General features: G+C 42.8%; 1 protein-coding gene across 1 annotated transcript in view; it reads left to right on the top strand.

Moving 5' to 3' along the window:
- The window catches only part of DGKQ (diacylglycerol kinase theta), a 110,294-nt gene that overhangs the window by 84,021 nt on the left and 5,626 nt on the right, over positions 1–20,647 (top strand). The window contains exons 17-22 of the mRNA XM_069962207.1: positions 6,164–6,312; positions 9,162–9,343; positions 11,895–11,995; positions 12,084–12,230; positions 13,346–13,457; positions 17,788–17,940. Coding sequence (XP_069818308.1) covers positions 6,164–6,312; positions 9,162–9,343; positions 11,895–11,995; positions 12,084–12,230; positions 13,346–13,457; positions 17,788–17,940 — 844 coding nt within the window. The remainder of the gene's footprint in view (positions 1–6,163; positions 6,313–9,161; positions 9,344–11,894; positions 11,996–12,083; positions 12,231–13,345; positions 13,458–17,787; positions 17,941–20,647) is intronic.

Here is a 20,647-nt window from a genome sequence, read left to right as displayed (position 1 = left end):
TCATTTCATGGAATTTTTGTTTTGGTCCAACATAATCGCCTTTATTCCATTTCAAACAGTGTCATCACTTGTATGTCAGTGTCTTGTTGTTTTTTTCCCCCCAATGTATAGCTTAGTGCATCTTTGTGCTGGAACTATATATAATATAAACACACAAGTAGAAAAGAAGACTGTATTGTCCAAAGAACCTCCCTGTACACTTTGTATAAAGTTGATATATTTAGTCCTGACACTTTTGAATAGAAAACTTCAGTTTTGAATAATTTGTGGTATTTGTTTTCTCAAAGTTGGTCGAAGCTTCAAACTTGAATAATGGAAAAAACCTAATGCAGGTAGCGTAGATGACAGACGTAGGAATGTGTGTTTGTGTTCTTGTAACTACGGGAACAGGCAAGTTGTTAGTCTAGGAAAGGACTCGTAATTTCCACTTGTCTGAAATGGAATAAAATGCATGAAAAATGTTACACGCTTGCACATTCATGTAATACTCTTTTTCATTATATGCTGATCCCCAAAAACAAGGTATTTAACATTTTCAGCTAAAAGTAAAAATGAAAAAAGCATAATAATACAAGAACCCGTGTTGAGGTCTTTGGCAGATTCCAGCTGGTCTCTGGGGTTCCCGGCAGCACGAAAATTTGTAATCAGTTTACTCTGAGAGGACCCTTGTTACAATCCCTTGTTAAGATTAGGTATTTTACTTATGCCTGCCCAGTATCATAGTGACCAGGGGCGGATTAATTTTATCATAGACAATGGGCTTTTCACCAAGCCTGGTTCCCCTCACCAAACTGTAACTATGGCAATACTAGTGTGGTGTTCATAGTACAGGATAGATAATGTCAGGATGCCCTGATTTGTGCAAAATCGTGGTAAAAAAATGAAGTGATTTGTTTACAAATCATGGCAGGACTGTAGCCAGGTACAATACACCACTGAAAATATAAGTCTGTTTGGGTGGCCATGGGCCCCCCAGGAGCTCAGGGCCCTGGGCTACCGCCCAAAACAGACCTGTTATGATCTGCTACTTATAGTGACTATATAAACATTTAAAGGGAACCTGTCACTGCGGCCGTGGGCACAGAGCCCGCCCGACCCCCCGGTGCAGCCCCGGATACCTACCTTTTCTGGCGAGTCCCGCTCCTGGAGATGGTTCCCGGGACGAAGATATCAGCGCCTGAAGCCGTGCGCACGCTGCAGAGATGAGTCCGATGCCCATAGAGAATGACGTCTCCATTCATTCTCTATGGGCATCGGACTCTTCTTAGGTAATTTGCATACAGCGCGCACACGACTTCGGGCGCTGATATCCTCGTCTCGGGACTGGGTCCAGGAGTGGGACTTGCTGGAAAGGGTAAGTATTCCGGGGGCTGCACCGCGGGGTTGGGCGGGCTCTGTGCCCACATCCCCGGTGGCAGGTTCCCTTTAACCCCTTAACGACATAGGGCGTATATTTACGCCCTGATGCCATTAAGGACGTTCAGATCGGGGCCGCGCGGCAACCCCGCTCTGAACCGCCGCGGTCCCGGCTGCCGCTTGTAGCCCAGGACCCGCAGGTATTAGCGGGCACGGTCCGATCGCCGTGCCCGCTAATACAGTAATCAGATGCAGCTGTCAAACATGACAGCTGCATCCGATTACCGGACACAGCATCATCCCTGGTGTCTAGTGGGGAGATCGCTCCATAACTGAAGCCGGCCGGGGACCTCTCCAAGATGGCGCCGTCCCCGGCTCGGGACTCGTTTACTTCCGGCTGCAGCAGCCGGAAGTAAATGAGTGCCTATTTCATGGATCTCTGCAGCATATCTATGCTGCAGAGATCTCAATGAGAGATCAAAGCACTTATACTAGAAGTCCCCTAGGGGGGCTTCTAGTATAAGTGTAAAAGTAAAAAAAAAAAGTATTGTTATTAGTAATAAGCCCCCTCCCTTAATAAAAGTCAGAATCACCCCCCTTTTCCCAGGTTATAAATAAAAGTAAATAAATAAATAAACAAACATGTTTGCTATCGCCACGTGCGTAATCACCCGAACTATTAATTAATCACGTTCCTGATCTCACACGGTAAACGGCGTCAGCACAAAAAAAATCCCAAAGTAAAAAATTGCGCATTTTTGGTCGCATCAAATCCAGAAAAATTGTAATAAAAAGCGATCAAAAAGTCGTATATGCGCAATCAAGGTACCGATAGAAAGATCACATCATGGCGCAAAAAATGACACCTCACACAGCCCCATAGACCAAAGGATAAAAGTGCTATAAGCCTGGGAACGGAGCGGTTTTAAGTGACGTATATTTGTTGACAATGGTTTGAATTTTTTACAGGCCATCAGATACAATATAAGTTATACATGTTATATATCGTTTTAATCGTAACGACTTGAGGAACATGCATAACAAGTCAGTTTTACCCCAGGGCGAATGGCGTAAAAACACATTTCCCCCAAATAAACAAAATGCGTTTTTTTTTTTCAATTTCACCACACATTTATTTTTTTTCTGGATTCGCAGTGTACTTTATGCAAAAATTCAGCCTGTCATTGCAAAGTACAATTAGTGACGCAAAAAATAAGGGCTCATGTGGGTTTCCAAGTGGAAAAATGCAAGTGCTATGGCCTTTTAAGCACAAGGAGGAAAAAAACGAAAACGCAAAAATCAAAATTGGCTCTGTCCTTAAGGGGTTAATAGTGAGCATCTGGGAACAAGGCAGCTTTTAGGTAGTTTGTTCAACAGCGCAAATCTCAGAAAAAAGGACATTCCCCAAAACTATTCAAATAATGCTGACAACATATTTCTACTCAATAGTCAAATCTACAAACTCTCAAACCAGGTTTACACACTATAGAAATTTTTACCTTGTAAAGCTACTGTTTCTAGAGGCCCAAACAGAGTCCATAGAAATTCATTATAAAATACATCGGACTCCCAGAAATTCTTTATAATACAATCCCCAATCCTCATTATAACACACCATATCCCTGAAATTAATTATAATACACACTGTGCTCTCCGAAATTCATTATATTGTACACTGAAATCTATTATACTACATACTCACACACACTTTACTTTTTCAGTGACAGTAAAGGCTTTCCATTTGTATTCCAGTAGGACAAAGCTGTAACGTGTAAGCACAACTACTACAAAACAGGGTAAGGCTATGTTTCCATGGAATACTAAAGATCGCAAAGAACATCCATTGTTGTTAAACAGTCGCTGGAAATAATGTTCATGAATATTATTTCCAGTCGTTGTTTGCAATCTTTAGTATGTTGTGGGAATATAGCCTAAAACTGTAGTATTACAACCACAATACTACCAAACAAAATGCTGTACACACAGAAATATATTACAAATACCGCAACCCCATGACTGCTATTGTTACTACTGTAGAGCATAAAGACCCTTTAAAAGAATATAGTACAGTTTACATTCAGTTCCTTAAAGGGCATGTATCATGTATCTAGATTTTCTTTTACTGTTTAGAGCCAGCTACTGAAACATGTGTTTTTCTAACTGGTTTCTATTTTTTATATTTCAGTTTTTGTACATTATTATGGGGGGCTGCTATCTTGCCTGAGCTGTTTTTAACAGCATTTAGTGACATGCTTTACAGCAAGACTCACGGACATAGATGACAATAGAAAGAGTCTGTCACCTTGAGATGAATATGAGGCATTACTGATCATATTCTGAAACCTTTAACAAGGTCATTCCAGAGGGGTTAATTCTATCTATCTATCTATCTATCTATCTATCTATCTATCTATCTATCTATCTATGTCACCTGTCGCTGCAATGCTGCACAGATCACTTCACAGCAGCCTCCTCTTATTACTACAGACAGAACAGGGAGTCTCATCTTTAGCCCCCAGCTTCAGAATTACTTTATAATTAGAGATGAGCAAACCTCGAGCATGCTCGAATCCATCCAAACCCGATCGTTCGGCATTTGATTAGCGGTGGCTGCTGAACTTGGATAAAGCTCTAAGGTTGTCTGGAAAACATGGATAAAGCCAATGACTATATCCATGTTTTCTACATAGCCTTAGGGCTTTATCCAACTTCAGCAGCCACCGCTAATCAAATGCCGAACGATCGGGTTTGGATGGACTCGAGCATGCTTGAGGTCTTAAAAAATGTCTGACATAAAAACAGTATGTAAATAATAGTTCCCTGGTTGGAGTCGTTCACTCCTTTTATTCCCCTCCATCAGGCCCAGACAATTTCTTCCAACCATGACCTCACCTCTGTAGAACCTGCCAGACAAATATCTAAGGCTTCACATTCTTCCAACCCCTCTTCCCCCTCCACACACACACATAATGCCCTAAATTGTAATAATGCCCCCCTGGGTGTCTTGTACAAGCCATTCTTTTACTATTACCTCTTATCTGTATGTAGACATAGGAGAAACACAGAAGAGATATTAAAATATATTTTAAAACAGCCAGAGGAACAAAAAAGCTATACCAAGAAACCAACGCACTAATAACTTTAAGGGTATAAACCCACACACCGTATACTCAACGGATTTACTGCTGCGATACGCAGCAGATTAGATCTAAATAACTGAACACAGCATCAAATCTGCTGCGTATTTGTTGCGTATCTGCTGCGTATATGGTGTGTGGGTTTGTACCCTTAGGCTGCGTTCACACTACATATATTTCAGTCAGTATATTTCAGTCAGTATTGCAACCAAAACCAGGAGTGGATTAAAAATACAGAAAGGATCTGTTCACATAATGTTGAAATTGAGTGGATGGCCGCCATTTAATGGCAAATATTTGCTGTTATTTTAAAACAACGGCTGTTGTATTGAAATAATGGCCGTTATTTACTGTTATATGGCGGCCATCCACTCAATTACAACATTATGTGAACAGAGCCTTTCTGTGTTTTTAATCCACTCCTGGTTTTGGTTGCAATACTGACTGAAATATACTGACTGAAATATACGTAGTGTGAACGCAGCCTAAGGCTGGATTCACACTATGTATATTTAAGGCTGTATTTGGTCCTCATGTCAGGTCCTCATAGCAACCAAAACCAGGAGTGGATTGAAAACACAGAAAGGCTCTGTTCACACAATGTTGAAATTGAGTGGATGGCCGCCATATAATGGTAAATAACTGCCATTATTTCAATACAACAGCCGTTGTTTTAAAATAACAGCAAATATTTGCCATTAAATGACGGCCATCCACTCAATTACAACATTGTGTGAACAGAGCCTTTCTGTGTTTTCAATCCACTCCTTAATTTGGTTGCTATACAGCCTCAAACATACAGCCTCAAATATACGTAGTGTGAACATAGCCTAATTAGAAGGTATACATCCTGCCTATGTGAGTTACTGAGCACACTAAAATTACTTTACCACACACACACACTTCATGGTGGGTTCTATATATTTCACATGAAATGCAACAGATAGAACAGATGACTATATATATATATATATATATATATATATATATATATATATATATATATATATAAGCAACAGTGCCACCTATTGTTTTTCAGATGTAATGCTACTGTATTATACATGTATGAAGTAAGTTACACTTACTGTTTCATTATGATAGCAGAAAGGTTATTTTTTGGAAGCTCATTAAGTCTTACTTAGAGTTAGTAAAAGACATAGAAATAATTTATATAGATAGGATTATTTTCAAAAGTTTAGGATACTTGTTATGGGGAGGGGTGCATATAGAGAACATCCTAGGCAGTAGATGAAATGCATCTATTTAAGGCACTGAGCTCTGTTAAATTCCTACTGTCATTTATAGTAGCTTTACTGTTGGAACTGCACTATCTCCTTAGAAGAACAATACAATATTTAATTATTTTATATATAAATCATCATTTACAGGGAGAACTGGGGAGTTTGTGGTTTGTGCTAGAGCTTTAATCCCAAAGGCATGTGAATGGTGGTGGTGTGTTTGTAGTGCTCCACTACTTGGGAGTTGTGCAAAAGTTCTGCCTGAGGACAGAAGTGCTGTGATTTAAGGCATTACACACGTCTTACTAATGATTATTTAAATGAATCTCATTATGCAATTACATTTCGTAGACATATGTTGTGAAAAAAACAAGACTATATAGTCAAATTGTGTTGAATGTACAGATACTGAAGGTCTGATTTCCTTTTCAGATTTCATGCTTTCTCTCAAGTTCCTTATTTCCGAGTACTTGTATGTGGTGGTGATGGTACGGTTGGTTGGGTGCTTGGTGCTCTTGAAGAAATTCGACACAAGTTGGTTTGTTCAGAGCCATCTATAGCTGTCCTTCCTCTTGGAACAGGTAAATGTAGTAATGTGGTTTTGTTTTTTGTTTTTGTTGTGTGTATCATGTCAGCTGACTTCTTATCTTTTATGACTATATAAACATTTTCCTATATTATGGTCAATTAAAGGGATTCATGAACTTTTTAACTGATGATCTACCCTCATCCTCAACTCCGTTCATTGTGTGGTGTCTGTAACTATAACACAGCTCTTATTAAAGGGAACCTGTCACCCCCCGTGCCGGGGTGACAGGCTCCCGACCCCCCGTTAGAGCCCCCTATACTCACCTAATCCTGCCGGGTCCTGATTCTGAAGGTGGTCGGGTGACGGAGATCTCAGCCGCTGCAGCCCGGCGCGTGCGCTGAGAGATGAGTCCAACACCCATAGAGAATGACGGAGCGCTGGACTCTCCTGTCATTCTCTATGAGCGTTGGACTCATCTCTCAGCCGGGCTGCAGCGGCTGAGATCTCTTGTCACCCGACCACCTCCAGAAGCGGGACCCGGCGGGATTAGGTAAGTATAGGGGGCTCTAACGGGGGGTCGGGAGCCTGTCACCCCGGCAAGGGGGGTGACAGGTTCCCTTTAAGGTGATAGGGAGCTTAGCTTCAGTAACCTGGTTTGGCCTTTAAACAGTATACAGGCTAAAGCCTTTGGCTCCGTACACAGTGTACATCTGGTTGCATCTCTATTAAACAGCTGATCATTGGGGAGCTGAATGTCGGTGCCCCACCAATTAGATGTTAATGGCCTATCCTGAGGGTAGGCCATAAATTAAAAAGTTCTAGGAAACCCTGTTAACACATTTCCAACACTTGACTTATAGGTATAGGAAGATGTCAGGGAGGGCAGTAACCAAATCCCCCCCTCCCTTCCCTGCGACATGCAGGGTGCCAAGGGGTTAACATGGCAGCTAAGGACCTAGTGAGGGCCTCCAGGCCTGCCATCTTTTAACCCTTAGAGGACCCGGCCAATTTCAATTTTTGCATTTTCGTTTTTTCCTCCTTGTGTTTAAAAGGCCATAGCACTTGCATTTTTTCACCTAGAAACCCACATGAGCCCTTATTTTTTGCGCCACTAATTGTACTTTGCAATGACAGGCTGAATTTTTGCATAAAGTACACTGCGAAACCAGAAAAAAATTCAAAGTGTGGTGAAATTGAAAAAAAAAAAAACTGCATTTTTTTTATTTGGGGGGTTTGTGTTTTTACGCCGTTCACCCTGGGGTAAAACTGACTTATTATATATGTTCCTCAAGTGGTTACGATTAAAACGATATATAACATGTATAATTTTACTTTTATCTGATGGCCTGTAACAAATAGATGTCACTTAAAATCACTCCATTCCCAGGCTTATAACGCTTTTATCCTTTGGTCTATGGGGCTGCTTTTTTTGCGCCATGATGTTTACTTTCTATCGGTACCTTGATTGCGCAAATGCGACTTTTTGATCGCTTTTTATTACAATTTTTCTGGATTTGATGCGACCAAAAATGCGCAATCAGGAATGTGATAAATTAATAGTTCGGGCGATTACGCACGCGGCGATAGCAAACATGTTTATTTATTTATTTGTTTATTTTTATTTATAACATGGGAGAAGGGGGCTGATTCTGACTTTTATTAGGGGAGGGCCATTTTACTACATCACTTTTATTTTTACTTTTATACATATACTAGAAGCCCCCCTGGGGGACTTCTAGTATATACACTTTGATCTCTCATTGAGATCTTTGCTGTATAGTTATACAGCAAAGATCAAGGAGATCGGCACTCGTTTGCTTTCGGCTGCTGCAGCCGAAAACAAACAAGTGCCGAGTCGGGGACGGCGCCATCTTGGAGAGGTCCCCGGCCGGCATCAGGCACAGCGATCTCACCCACTAGACACCAGGGAACGGCTGCAGCTGGTAATCGGAGGCAGCTGGCATCTTTGACAGCTGCCTCCGATTACCTGATTAGCGGGCACGGCGATCGGACCGTGCCCGCTAATAGCCGTGATCCCGGGCTACATGCGGCACCCGGAATCGTGGAGGTTCAGAGGACGCAGGGAGGCGGCCCTGGACGTACGGGTACGTCTAGGGTCTCCTAAGGGTTAATAGGGTGTACTAGGAGAGTGGTTACAGCAAAACAGAGGAGCTGAAAACATTATTTTCAAGTATCAGACCAGGTATCTCTCTCTTCAAAGAAACAAAGCCCATAGTTGTATAGAAATGCCATAGCCTGTGCCATTTTTTTTTAATCTATCCTGTGTAAGGCTATGTTAACACAGCGTAAGGTCAGTGGTAATCACGGTCATTGTTACAACGGCCATGATTCCCACAGAACTTACGTAGTGCTGCCTTCTGAGAGAATCCTGGCCGGAGTGTATACACATAGTATACACTCCGGCCGGGATCCCTAGCTGCGCTGTAAAAAACTGACATGCCAGTTTTCTGCGGCCGCTATTCATTGAAGACACTCGCTCCATTGTGTGCAGGGGGGAGTTCTAATGTGGGCGCGTGGATGCGCCCGCATCAGAACTCTGCGGCGCGGAAGATTATCCAGCCGTACTGCAGTACCAGCCGGGATGATCTTTTCAAAGACCGTCTGGGTCACGGAACGGCCGGTCTCTTACGTAATGTGAACATAGCCTAAAACAAAGATTACTTTGTGAAATCCGACAGAACCTACTGTAAGTCAAGGTCATTAGTTGGGTGCAACTGGTATCAGATGTGTAATGTACTTGGCAATGCATGCTGGTTTCCATTATTAAAGGTAAACACAATTGTAAAAAAAAATTTAGAGGTGAAACACTGTCTTCTGTTCACTGAAGGCAAACGTTCTTTTATTGTGTAGCAAATTTAAAGATGTTATTTTCCCTCTCAGGAAATGATCTGGGGAGAGTACTTCGATGGGGAGCTGGCTATAGTGGGGAGGATCCATATTCAGTCTTAATATCTGTGGATGAAGCTGAAAATGTCCTTATGGACCGATGGACTATACTTCTAGATGCTCAAGAGGCTGTTGACTCAATGGAAAATGGTATATCTGAACCTGAACCACCAAAGGTATGATTATTCTTACTGTTAATATTTTATGCCGTTTCATGCTAATACTGTTATTGTGCATTTGTGTTCACTCTGGGGTGAAATGCAGTGGACCATAATTAAAGGAGCTGTCCATGTGTACCTGCAGTTAGTGTTGAGCGGACAGGCTGAACTGTTTGGGTTTGTCAACTTTCTACGAACCCAAATACTCAGCATTTAACTCAACTTTAATTTGGATTTCTTAGGGAGTTTTAGAAAACATGGATAGAGCCATAGGTGTCTTCACTCAATACTACCTGCAAGAATTTTTTAAGATTGTAAAGAACCATTACTCACCTGTCAAATCCAGCATCGTTGCTGATGCTTTGGTGTTTCCAGACAGGTTTGGTTTACTTTTTCTGCACCAATGATGTCCTGTTCATACACATGACCTCTGCAATCAAGGGAATCATGTGGATATATGTGACACCAGTGCTGCAGGACAAGTTAGCATACTCCCCACAGCAGGAGTGGACACAGACTGCATAGGGCCCCTGTGCAAAAAATGTACTAACCCCACCCCCCACCCCACCCCCCACCCCACACACACACACACACACACACACACACACACACACACACACACACACATTTCTTTGTTTCACACCAACCTTTTCCACCTGGGGTCTCCTCTATGAAATGTTCGACTAAATACAAAAAACTGCCTTCAGTGACTTACAGGTGACATCTTTTTCGATCTGAGGCGTTACTTTCCCTTTTAATTTCCATCCGGCACGACCCTGATGAATTCTTTCAGCTACAATTTATCTCTTCAGAACCTGACAGATAAACATCTTAGGCTTCACACGTTTCTTTTAACTTTTTTCACTTTTTTTCTCTACCAATAGGGTCCCATACAGTAGTAATTCCACAGTTTGGTGTCATGTGCAGTAAAGTGAGTAGGTATGTGGGTTGCCTCTGTATGTAGGATACCCCATATAGTAATAGTGTCCCCTTCTATGTAATAAGTAATAATGCCCCCTGCTGTGCCTCCATATAGAAATAATTTACCCTGTTGTGCACCCCATATTAATAATGTCCCCCTGCTGTGCCACCCCACACAGGAATGCCCCCTGCTGTGCACCCCCACATACTGATAATGCTCCCGCTGTATACAGCTCCCCACCCACAATAATAATTCCTTCTGCTGTGCCCCCATAGATATATCCCCTGCTGTGTCACTATAGTAATAATGCCTCCTGCCGTGCCCCCATATAGTAATAAAGCCCCAAGCTGTGTACAGCCCCCATGGTAATAAAGCCCCCTGCCATGTACAGCCCCATAGTAATAATGCCCCCTGTTGTAACCACTCCCCATAGTAGTAAAGCCCCCTGTTGTGGCCCCCCATAGTAATAAAGCCTCCTGTTGTGTACAGCTCCCTTAGAACTAATGCCCCCTGTTGTCACCCCCATAGAAATAAAGCCCCTGTTATGTCCCCCATAGTAATAATTCCTACTGCTGTGTACAGACTCCATAGTAATAATGCCCCCTGTTGTGCACCCCCCCCTAATAGTAATATTGCCCCCTATTGTGACACCCCCCCCCATAGTAGTTATGTGGAGAGGGAGAAAGCGCCCCCCCCCCCTCTATACACACACACACATACACACACCACGGGAATGCTTCAATCAACTGCCCTGATTGTCCCAGGGCCTCACTTTACTTAGGGCCCCCCACCCACTCTCCTCCTCACCTTCCCGATACAGAAATTCACATTTTCCTCATGCAGCGGTGACAGAAGGAGAAGGCCCCCTCCCCCCCAAACACACACTATGGCGACGCTTTAATCTACTGCTCCTCTTCCCTGTACTGTAAGCCAGCACCCAGTTGGTTGCGAGGCCCCTCCCCCAGGCCAGGTCACAACCCCGCAGGTGCTGGCTTACAGTGCAGGGGAGAGCAGCAGTAGATTAAAGCGTTGCCTTAGTGTGAGTGGGGGGTCCCTTCTCCTCCTGTCACCGCTGCATGAGGGAAACGAGAGAGCGGTGGATAACTGTGTCAAGATGGTGAGGAAGGAGCAGCTGCAGGGCCCTCTGTAATGCCAGTGGTTCCACACACGGATTGTACCTTGCTACCGGGGCCTGGGACAATCGGTGCATGTGTGTTTGTGCAGGTTCTGGGCTGGGGGCCCACCGGAGGATACTCCGGTGGCCTAGTACGACACTGATTATAGCAGTGTGTATCCCAGGTAACTGTGCAGCTTCTAGGAATGCTGAAAGGGGAACATCCGAACAACCATCTCCCTTTCTGGGCCCCTGTACAGCTGTACATGCGGTTTGTCCACCACTGCCCCACATCATCGACACTAAAGAGGCTCTGGATTTATTGTGTAATCGTTTGCTTTTTGTTTTGTTTTTTAATAACATTTTCTGCATATACTTTATTATACTCTCAGACATTTTTTTATTGAACAGTTTTCCATACCAAAACTTTTTTTTTAGGGAAATGTAATAGTTTGTTCATTGATGAATACCAGTTGTAATTACCAGTCCGCAGTGAAGTTATGCCTTTTTCACCAGTTTTCTTGGTTTGATAGATTGTGCAAATGAACAACTATTGTGGGATCGGGATTGATGCCGAATTGAGCTTAGATTTTCATCATGCCCGTGAAATTGAGCCTGGTAAATTCAACAGCAGGTAAAACTCTACTGTGTGTATTTGTAGATGAATATAGGGAAGTCTTTCTTTTCTGGTATATAACATATATATTTTATTTCTCTTTAAGGTTCCACAACAAAGGAGTGTATGTTAAAGCAGGTTTACAGAAGCTAAGTCACAATCGAAATCTCCATAAAGATCTAAAACTTCAGGTTGACCAGCAAGAAGTGGAGCTTCCAAATATTGAAGGACTTATATTTTTAAATATTCCTAGGTAGATAATACTATAAGCCAAAATGTGTCCTGACTTATTCTGACACTGTCCATTCAGCACAGTTTAATAAGTAGAGCCCAGCAACATGCAGAAACCCAAATAAAATATTTATTTAGACATGTCCAAATTGCTGACAAGTCTTTTTTAAAGTCTGGGTCATTTCTGTGACTATAGAAAAGCTGCATGTAAAATGACTTTGAATTCAATTAAACAGATGTATAAAATTAGCTAGAAATAGTGCGGGAAGCTTTCTATTTCCTTACTATATTAAAGCGTAACTGTCATTTCAGGGCCATTTTTCTGAAAACATTAAATATCAACAGTACAAGCGATTTTAAGAAACTCTGTAATAGGTTTTATATACTAAAAGAGTTTCCTTCTGTAGTGAAAAAGCAATCTCCCAGCCTCCCCCTCACATCAAATGAAGCAGGATTTCTGTCTCCATTATGTGGTTATGGAGAGGGGAGGGGCTGTTAGGAGTGACTGAGCACGGAGCAGTCCTGCACAGCACAACACCCTGCAATCTTCTCTCAGTAAGTTCATAGATAAGCACTGACCTTTCTGACACCTGAATTTAGCGGTTTAGGTGCCCAGAGAGTCTACAAACAGCTGACCTTCATGTCCCCTCTTCCTGCTCCCTCATCTCTCTCGGCCCCTCCCCCCTTCATAGGCTTACAATGAAGAGAGCAGAGCCCGTCTTCACTGGCTTCTCTGTAATGAAGACGTGTTTGCCTGATAATGCACAGATAAGAAGTCAGGGGGGGAGGCTGGGAGATTGCTTCTTGAGTACAGAAGGAGGCTTTTTTGGCTGATGAAACCTATTACAGAGTTTCTTAAAATCACTTATACTACTGATTTCTGCAATAAAAAAAAAACATGACAGTTACACTTTAAGTGCTATAGAATTTGTTTATATATGTATATATTCTTGCATAGTTGGCCCCATCAGACTCTATCCCAGTGCACCTACCTTTTATATATTTATTTGACGCAAATATATATTTACGCAACGGAGCACATAGTTTCCCAGAACATAAACATGTACCAGTAGACGTGCTTTTAAAGAGGCAATGCTAGATCAGAATATATTCCAATAACTTTTTATTTTTCATCAGTTGGGGTTCAGGAGCAGATTTGTGGGGCTCTGACAGTGATAATCGATATGGAAAGCCAAGAATAGATGATGGATTACTTGAAGTTGTTGGGGTAACTGGAGTGGTTCATATGGTGAGTCTGCCATGCATTCAACAAATGGGAAGGTTGACAATGACACAGAATTTATATCTAGTAAACCATGACATAAAATGAGTTTTTTTTTTTAAATAGGTCACTATATAATGGCACGTAATTCTTTAATGTTGTAGGTGGTCTGCTAAAATATTCTATATTAACAATCTATTATAATGTAAAAGTTTCTAAAGAAAATATTTAATTTTAAAGAAGATATGTTAAAGCGACTCTGTACCCACAATCTGCCCACCCCAAACTGCTTGTACCTTCTGATAGCTGCTTTTAATCGAAGATCTGTCCTGCAGTCCGTTTGGCAGGGGATGCAGTTATTGTGCTAAAAAACTACTTTTAAACTGGCAGCCACGGAGTGGCTACAGGAGTAGCCTACATTGTGTATGCATTAGGCTGGCACACCTTCTCTGTCCCTCCTCCCAGCCCTCTTCATCATTAGGAATGCTCCGGGCAGATTGCCTCCTATTCCCCACCTGTGGCAGCCCGGCACATGGCCTGGATCGTTAAGACACCTGTGCAAATGCTCAGCATGGAGAAAATGTTCCAATGGCATTCCTAATGATAAAGAGGGTGGGGAGGAGGGACAGGAGGAGGGTGGTGCAAAGTTAGGGTGCAGATACTCCCGTAGGGCACAGGGAAGCCAGTTTAAAAGTAGTTTTTTAGGACAATAACTGCATCACCTGCCAAACGGACCGCAGGACAGATCTTGGAATAAATGCAGCTATCTGAAGGCACAAGTGGTTTTGTGGGGGTCAGATTGTGTTGCTTTAATTATATGTAGATGTAACAAAATAAATAAAAGTGAAGTACTTTTTTTGTGGACTGTAAGACGTACTTTGTAGCGGGAAAAAAAGAAGGCCATCCCTTAATAATAATAATAATTTTTATTTATATAGTGCCAACGGACTCCGCAGCACTTTACAATTCTGGGGGTACATACAAAGACAAAATCAGACATCACAGAGATCTACATATAATTATGCATACAGTACATGAGGAGCGAGGGCCCTACTTGCATGCATGAGCTTACACACTATTAGGAGGGGGTTTGAGACAAGAAGGTAGAGGGGCAAAGTGCTTTATTGTTACAATGGTCCAGCCATCTTTATAAATAAGGCAGTGCAGGTTAAGGTGGGTGAACCAGTCACTATCCAGTGCCTGCATGTGTATGTCTAAGTGCTTAAATGTTCGTGTGTGTGTGTGGGGGGGGGGGGGGGGGGGGGTTTGAGGGTAGTGGTCAAATTAGGGAACCTGGTAAGCCTGCTTGAATAGATGTGTTTTGAGGGCACGTTTGAAGCTTTGGGTATTGGAGGTGAGTCTAACAGTCTTGGGAAATGTATTCTATAGAACTGGTGCAGCTCGGGTGAAGTCCTGGAGACGGGTGTGAGAGGTGCGGATCAAGGTGGATGTTGATCGTAAAGCATGGGTAGGACGGTAGTTAGAGATAACTGAGGAGATATAGGGAGGTGCAGCACTGTGGAGCGCTTTGTAGGTGAGCAGGAGTTGTTTATATTGTATCCTGTATTTAATAGGGAGCCAGTGTAGTGACTGGCACAGGGGGGAGGCATCGGTATAGCGGCTGGACACAGAGATGAGCCTGGATGGACTGGAGAGGGGAGAGTTTTGAGGAAGGAAGGCCGATTAGTTAAGGCCCTATTCCACAGAACGATTATCGTTTGTATGCGGCCGATATCGGCCGCTACGGACGATAATCGCCCCGTGGAATAGAGTGCAGTCCCTTTTTTTTCAACATGTTGAAAAACAAGCGACTGATATAGCAGCGATCTGCTGCCGTCGCTCCGTTGAATAGGAGCATCGTCAGCAGACACTGCTGTATCCTATGGGCTGCCCGGACGATCAGCGATCACCCGGGCAGCCCCCCCGCAGTCATCCGCTCGCTGCAGCCACATAGAATAGCGGCGGCAGCGAGCGGGAAACGAGGAGCAAACGAGCACTGAGAGCGCTCGTTTGCTCCTCTAGACGGCCCGTGGAATAGGGCCATAAGGAACTGCAATAGTCTAGACAGGAATGAATAAGAGCGACAGTGAGAGTTTTAGCAGATTCGACAGTAAGGAAGGGATGGATTTTAGAGATGTTTTTTAGATACAGTTGACAGGAACGTGAAAGAGATTGAATTTGAGGTGTGAAGGACAGATCCAAGTCAAACATAACCCCAAGGCAGCGGGCTTGTTGTGTAGGTGTTATAGTTGCACCACATACAGGGATGGAGATGTCAGGTAGAGGGTGGTTAGTAGAGGGAGGAAATACAAGCATCTCAGTTTTAGCAAGATTGAGTTTTAGGAATAGGGAGGACATAACGTTAGAGACGGCAGACAGACAGTTACTGGTGTTCTGTAGAAGAGCGGGGGTGATATCATGGGAGGAGGTATATAGCTGGGTATCATCAGCATAGAGATGGTACTGAAAACCAAACTTACTGATGATTTGTCTGATTGGTAAAGTGTTAAGTGAGAAAAGGAGAGGGCCCAGGACTGATCCCTGGGGAACCCCAACTGTAAGGGGAAGAGAAGATGAGGAGGAACCAGCAAATGATACGCTAAAGGAGCGGTCGGAGAGATAGGAGGAAAACCAGGAAAGAGCAGAGTCCTTGAGGCCGATAGAGCGCAGCGTGGAGAGGAGGAGCTGGTGGTCTACAGTTTTAAAAGCTGCAGATAGATCCAGGAAAATGAGCAGAGGATGATCACCTTTAGTTTTGGCGGTGAGGAGATCATTAGAGACTTTAGTAAGGGCAGTTTCTGTGGAATGGAGAGGACAGAAACCAGACTGAAGGGGGTCAAAAAGAGAGTTTTCAGAGAGGTAGCGGGTTAGGCGGAAATAGACCAGACGTTCCAAGAGCACTCGGTCATGAAAAGCAGCATTTTGGTACTTTATAAGCCGTCAAAGTAGAGTGGTAGCCCAAGAGGCATCTGATGTAGGGTCAAAGTCTATGCTGGGAGTTGCAAGGGTGTTGGGCATGGGTGCAGCATTCAACCGCTAGACAGGGATGCCAGGTAGTGTTGAGTGGACCTGTCATCAACGTCCTCCAAACCTGAATGCTTGGCATTTGATTCCCTATGACTGTAGAAGTTAGATGCCAGGCTGGCAGGACTCCCTATGGCGATATCCAACTATTGCAGCTGCAGGGAACCAAATACTGAGTGTTGGGGTTCGGATTAAGGTTGATGTGGTGAAGCCCCTCATTATCTGTCATGTTTGTGGGCATCCACTGCCTGCTCCTGGTTTGTTTTTGATTGCTCCCCTAATGATCAAAAATCACTTTGAACATTCTGCTGGGAACATTCAGTGCAGAGTGCAGTTTTCAGTAGAACAGTCAGTAGGGCTGCAACAGCAAAGAGAGTGGAGGTATAGGGGGAAGAAGAGTGGGCAGCACAGCATATAGGCAAGAAAAGCTGAGGCACATGAGAAAGAGAACACACTTTCATCTCTTGTCATTTTGCAGGCTAAGTCACTCTTTAAGCTCCCATATTGCTTCCTACCTCTAGTTGGTATGTTTGAAAAGAGACCTATGTCCATCAAGTTCAACCAAGGGGAGGGGATATATGAAGGGAAGGGGTGCGGTGGATAGAGGGTAGGGCATCACTAGTCTACTGCAGCAGCACAAAAGAAAGGTAAACCAACTGTGCATGTCTTATCAGACATTATGCAATGTCCAGTAGTAATCAAATGATGCAATCCAAATCAGCGCTGTTCTTTCAGTTCAAAAAGTCTTCATTCACACCATGTGAGATGGGAATGTCATTCTATGTTTATACATACACATTGTTATTTTGTTCTAAGAACTTGTTAAAGCCTGTGTTTAAGCCCTCCATGTTTTGTGCTGTGATCAGATCCTGGGGTAGACTGTTCCACAGATTCACTGTTCTCATGGTAGAGAAGGCTTCTGACCACCAGAGACTGAACCTTTTTTCCTACGAGTGGTTAGTACGTTCTATGAATTGGGTTCCAAAACTGCACCAAAGTTTTATAGAGCGGTAATATTATATCCCTGTCCCGAGAGTTTATGACTGCTTTCATACAATCAAAAAAACAGAAGGTGCAACAGCAACCCACAGGTGCAAGGGCTTACCCGTATATACTCCTCCCAGTGTAAAAACTATAAACACCTGCTCTGTAGATATTTAAAAGTGAGGATCTTAGCAAACTATTTGATCAAACAGAGTGTACCATGTCGCCACGTAAAGGTGTCCTCAGAGCCATAGTTTTGGCTATGGCAAATAGATACTGTGTTCTCACGACCTTACAATTCTTGTTGCTGCTTCATGATACTCAGGTGGATTGTGTATTTGAACTCTAGGGCCAAGTTCAAGGAGGACTTCGTTCAGGTATTCGAATTGCCCAGGGCTCCTACTTCCGTGTAACACTCCTGAAACCTATTCCAGTCCAAGTAGATGGTGAGCCTTGGATCCAGCCACCAGGACAAATAATTATTTCTGCTGCAGGACCAAAGGTAAGACATAAAATAAACAATGCAAAAGCTAGACACCTCTTTGTGGTGCTTTTTGTGATAAACTGTTTCTTTTTAAATATTTGGGCACATATATGATGAAATTCGATAAGGAAGTGGTGTAATGTTCATTCCCCAAATGACTCTGGCTGTATTTGCTATGGACTTATTTCCTTTAGGACTTGGTTAGCGTAACACAGATGCATTTTTGTTTATATTGTGGCAGCAAGTCATGACCTGACCATGGATCTGATGACCCAAACTGTGAAGACAAAAATGCATCTATAGGCTGCGTTCACACTACGTATATTTCAGTCAGTATATGTATATTTCAGTCAGTATATTTCAGTCAGTATTGCAACCAAAACCAGGAGTGGATTAAAAACACAGAAAGGATCTGTTCACACAATGTTGAAATAGAGTGGATGGCCGCCATATAAGGCCAAATATTTGCTGTTATTTTAGAACGTCTGTTATATTGAAATAATGGCCGTTATTTACTGTTATATGGCGGCCATCCACTCAATTTCAACATTGTGTGAACAGAGCCTTTCTGTGTTTTTAACCCCTTAAGGACAGAGCCTGAAATGGCCTTATTAACAGAGACAAATTTTATGAATATGACCAGTGTCACTTTATTCATTAATAACTTCGGGATGCTTTTACCTATCCTGCTGATTCTGAGATTGTTTTCTCGTGACATATTGTACTTTACATTTCTGGTAAATTGGAGTCGATACTCATAACGAATCTTTATGGAAAAAAAACCAAATAATGTGAAAAAAATGTGAAAAAAATGCATTTTTCCAACTTCTAAACTTTTTTGCTTATACAGAAAGTGGTTATACCACATAAATTATATATTAAATAGCATTAGCAACATGTCTACTTTATGTTGGCGGCATTTATTAAACAATCTTTCATTTTTTTAGGCAATAGGAAGCTTAAAACATTAGCAGCAAATTTCCAAATTTTCACTAAAATTTCAAAATCAGATATTTTTAGGGACCTGTTCAGGTTTAAAGTGTATTTGAGGGGCCTGTATGTTAGAAAGCCCCACAAAGCACCCCGTTTCAGAAACTGCACACTCTGCAAAAGCATATCCAGAAAGTTTTTTAACCCTTTAGGGGAGTCACAGAAATAAAAGCTAAGTGTGTAAGAAATTTGAAAATTTTAATTTTCTGTGCAGAGATTTTATTGTATTCCAATATTTTTCATAATTATAAACCTATTACCAGAGAAATGCACCCCAATATTGATTGCTCCGTTTCTGCAGTTTATAGAAATACCCCATATGTGGCCCTATTGCGCTATTTGACGCAACCACAAGCCTCAGATATAAAGGAGTGCCTAGTGAATTTCAACGCCTCCGTTATATTTGGTCATTTTTGACCGTACCACTTCAGGTTGGCAGAGGCTCTGGGGTGCCGAAACCTAAAAAACACCCCTAAAGGGACACCATTTAGAAAACTACACCCCTCAAGGAATGTAACAAGGGGTGCGGTGAGCATCTGGACCCCAAAAGTGCTTCACAGATTTTCCGAACAATATGGCGTGAAAAAAGAAAAATTTATTTTTTACTCTAAAACGTTGTTCTAGCCTTCAATTTTTCATTTTCTTAAAGGGATAAGAGGAATAAAAAGACACAAAATGTGTAGCGCAGTTTCTCCCGAGTACGGAAATACCCCACATGTGGCGATAAAGTGCCAAGCGGGCGCAGGACGAGCCTCCAAAGGGAAGAAGCGCCAATTGGCTTTTGGAAGCTGAATTTCACTGGAAAGGATTTCAAGGGCCATGTCGCATTTATAGAGCCCTCGTGCTGCCAAGACACTGGAAAGTGACCCCATTCTGGAAACTACACAGCTCAAGGAATCTAACAAGGGGTTCAGTGAGCATATGGACCCCACTGGTGACGGGCACAAATGTGGAACAATGTGACGTGAAAGGGAATATTTTCATTTTTTCACTTTCATGGCACAAATGTGCCCGTCATCAAGGGGTCAATATCCTCACTGCACCCCTTGTTAGATTCCTTGAGGGGTGTAGTTTCCAGAATGGGGTCACTTGTGGGGGGTTTCCAGTGTTTTGGCAGCACGAGGGCTCTGTAAATGCGACATGGCCTTCATCATCCATTCTAGCCAAATCCAACCTCTAAAATCCAAATGGCGCTCCTTCCCTTCGGAGGCTTGCCCTGCGCCCACATGGCGCTTTATGTCCACATGTGGGGTATTTACGGACTCAGTGGGAATTGCTCTACACATTGTTTTGTTTTTTCCTCTTTTAACCCCTTGTGAAAATGATGAATTCAAGGCTAAACCAACATTATAGTGTAAAAAATTTAATATTTCATTTTCACGCCACATTGTTCCACATTTGTGCCCGTCACCAGTGGGGTCCATATGCTTACTACACCCCTTGTTACATTCCCTGAGGGGTGTAGTTTCCATAATGGTGTCACTTGTGGAAGGGTTTCAACTGTCTTGGCAACACAGGGGCCTTTTGAATGCAACATGGCCCCTCGAAATCCATTCCATCCAAATCCAGCCTTCAAAAACCAAATGGCGCTCCTTCCCTTCGGAGGCTTACCCTGCACCCGCATGGCGCTTTATGTCCACATGTGGGGTATTTCCGTACTCAGGGGAAATTGCGCTACACATTTAGTGTTTTTTTAAATCTTTTAGCCCCTTGTGAAAATGAAAAAATCATGACA

This window comes from Dendropsophus ebraccatus, chromosome 3, assembly GCF_027789765.1.
Source record: "Dendropsophus ebraccatus isolate aDenEbr1 chromosome 3, aDenEbr1.pat, whole genome shotgun sequence".
NCBI lineage: Eukaryota > Metazoa > Chordata > Amphibia > Anura > Hylidae > Dendropsophus > Dendropsophus ebraccatus.
This window is presented reverse-complemented; position numbering and strand designations above follow the sequence as displayed.